The sequence below is a fragment of the Antrostomus carolinensis genome, unplaced genomic scaffold (genome assembly GCF_000700745.2).
Source record: "Antrostomus carolinensis isolate BGI_N321 unplaced genomic scaffold, ASM70074v2 scaffold28906, whole genome shotgun sequence".
NCBI classification, from domain to species: Eukaryota; Metazoa; Chordata; class Aves; order Caprimulgiformes; family Caprimulgidae; genus Antrostomus; species Antrostomus carolinensis.
The window spans coordinates 1-1,136 of NW_010321623.1; the positions used below are offsets into that span (position 1 = coordinate 1).

The 1,136-nt window shown below is 60.5% G+C and overlaps 1 protein-coding gene across 1 annotated transcript in view; it reads right to left on the minus strand.

The window, feature by feature from the left end:
• Window positions 1-213: 213 nt before the first annotated feature.
• FAM187A (family with sequence similarity 187 member A) overlaps window positions 214-1,136 on the minus strand; it is a 1,257-nt gene continuing 334 nt past the window's right edge. The window contains exon 1 of the mRNA XM_029085453.1: window positions 214-1,136. This exon is cut by the window's right edge and continues 334 nt beyond it. Within this exon, the coding sequence (XP_028941286.1) occupies window positions 214-1,136 (923 nt within the window).

Consider the following 1,136-nt stretch of genomic DNA (forward strand, 5'->3'; position numbering starts at 1 on the left):
CCAAACCAAACCAAACCAAACCAAACCAAAGTGCCCTGCAGCTCGGGGAGTTCTCTGCCCCAGTCCCCACCGCCACACTCTCGATCCCAAGGGAGGATGAGCCGGTGCTGGCAGTTTGGTGACATTGATTTTTAAGGTCAGAACATCAGAACTTTCTAACAAGAATGACCCAAGGGGGAGGAGTGACCCATCGGGGTGGTGGTGGAGATGCTCCTACCTCCTGGCAGGGCACCTGAGCACCCGCCAGCAGCAGCGGCACACGTGGATGATGATGAAGATGATGGTGACGATGACGTAGCTCATGCCGATGACCTTGATGGCGTAGATCGTCTCGGGATCTCTGAGCGTCCTCCTGCGCCGGTGCTGGTAGAACACACTGAGCCTGAAACCGGCCACCATCTCACCCTCCCGCCAGCAGAAGTAGGTGCCTCCATCACCAACCCAGACCCGCTGGATGTGCAGGTGGTTTCCGTGGTCGATGAAGACCCGCATGCTCTTGTTGACACCAACGAGGTAGCGGGAGCGGTAGAGCCGGACGGAGCCCTTGTCCCAGGCCACGGCGTGCTCAGGCCGGGCTCCCGGGCAGGCGATGACCAGGTCAGTTCCAAGGGGCTGCTTGTGAAACTGTGTGGGGACACGAGGCAGCCAGGGCTTCTCGCCCAGCTTGGCAATGACATTGGAGATGGCCTGCACACCTTCCTCAGGGACCTTCTCCTTCGGGCAAGGGGTCAGGCAGCTTCGGATGGCCACCTCGGGTCTCCGGAGGCGGATGGGGTGTTGGAAACGCGTGGGGACAGCTCTGGAGCCGCAGGATGTGACATTGGGCAGGGTGGCACGATAGCGAGGGTGCAGCTGGGCACTGCGCACGTAGCAGAGCCCGATCCGCCGCTGCTCACCCCTCACCCCACAGCGGTCACATCTGCTCCAGTCCCAGAAGGTGGTGAAGAGGCTGAAGGGCTTCGCCGTGAAGTCATCCTGGACGTGCTGACCCCTGTCCATAAAAGCCACTGTGATGTGCTTGGTGGGCTGCACGTCCACGTCGTAGCCATAAAAGAAGTCCCCTCGCTTAGTCCCACACAGGTAGTGGCCCGAGTCTGTCACTTGCGCTCGGAAGACGATGAGACTGAACATCCGGA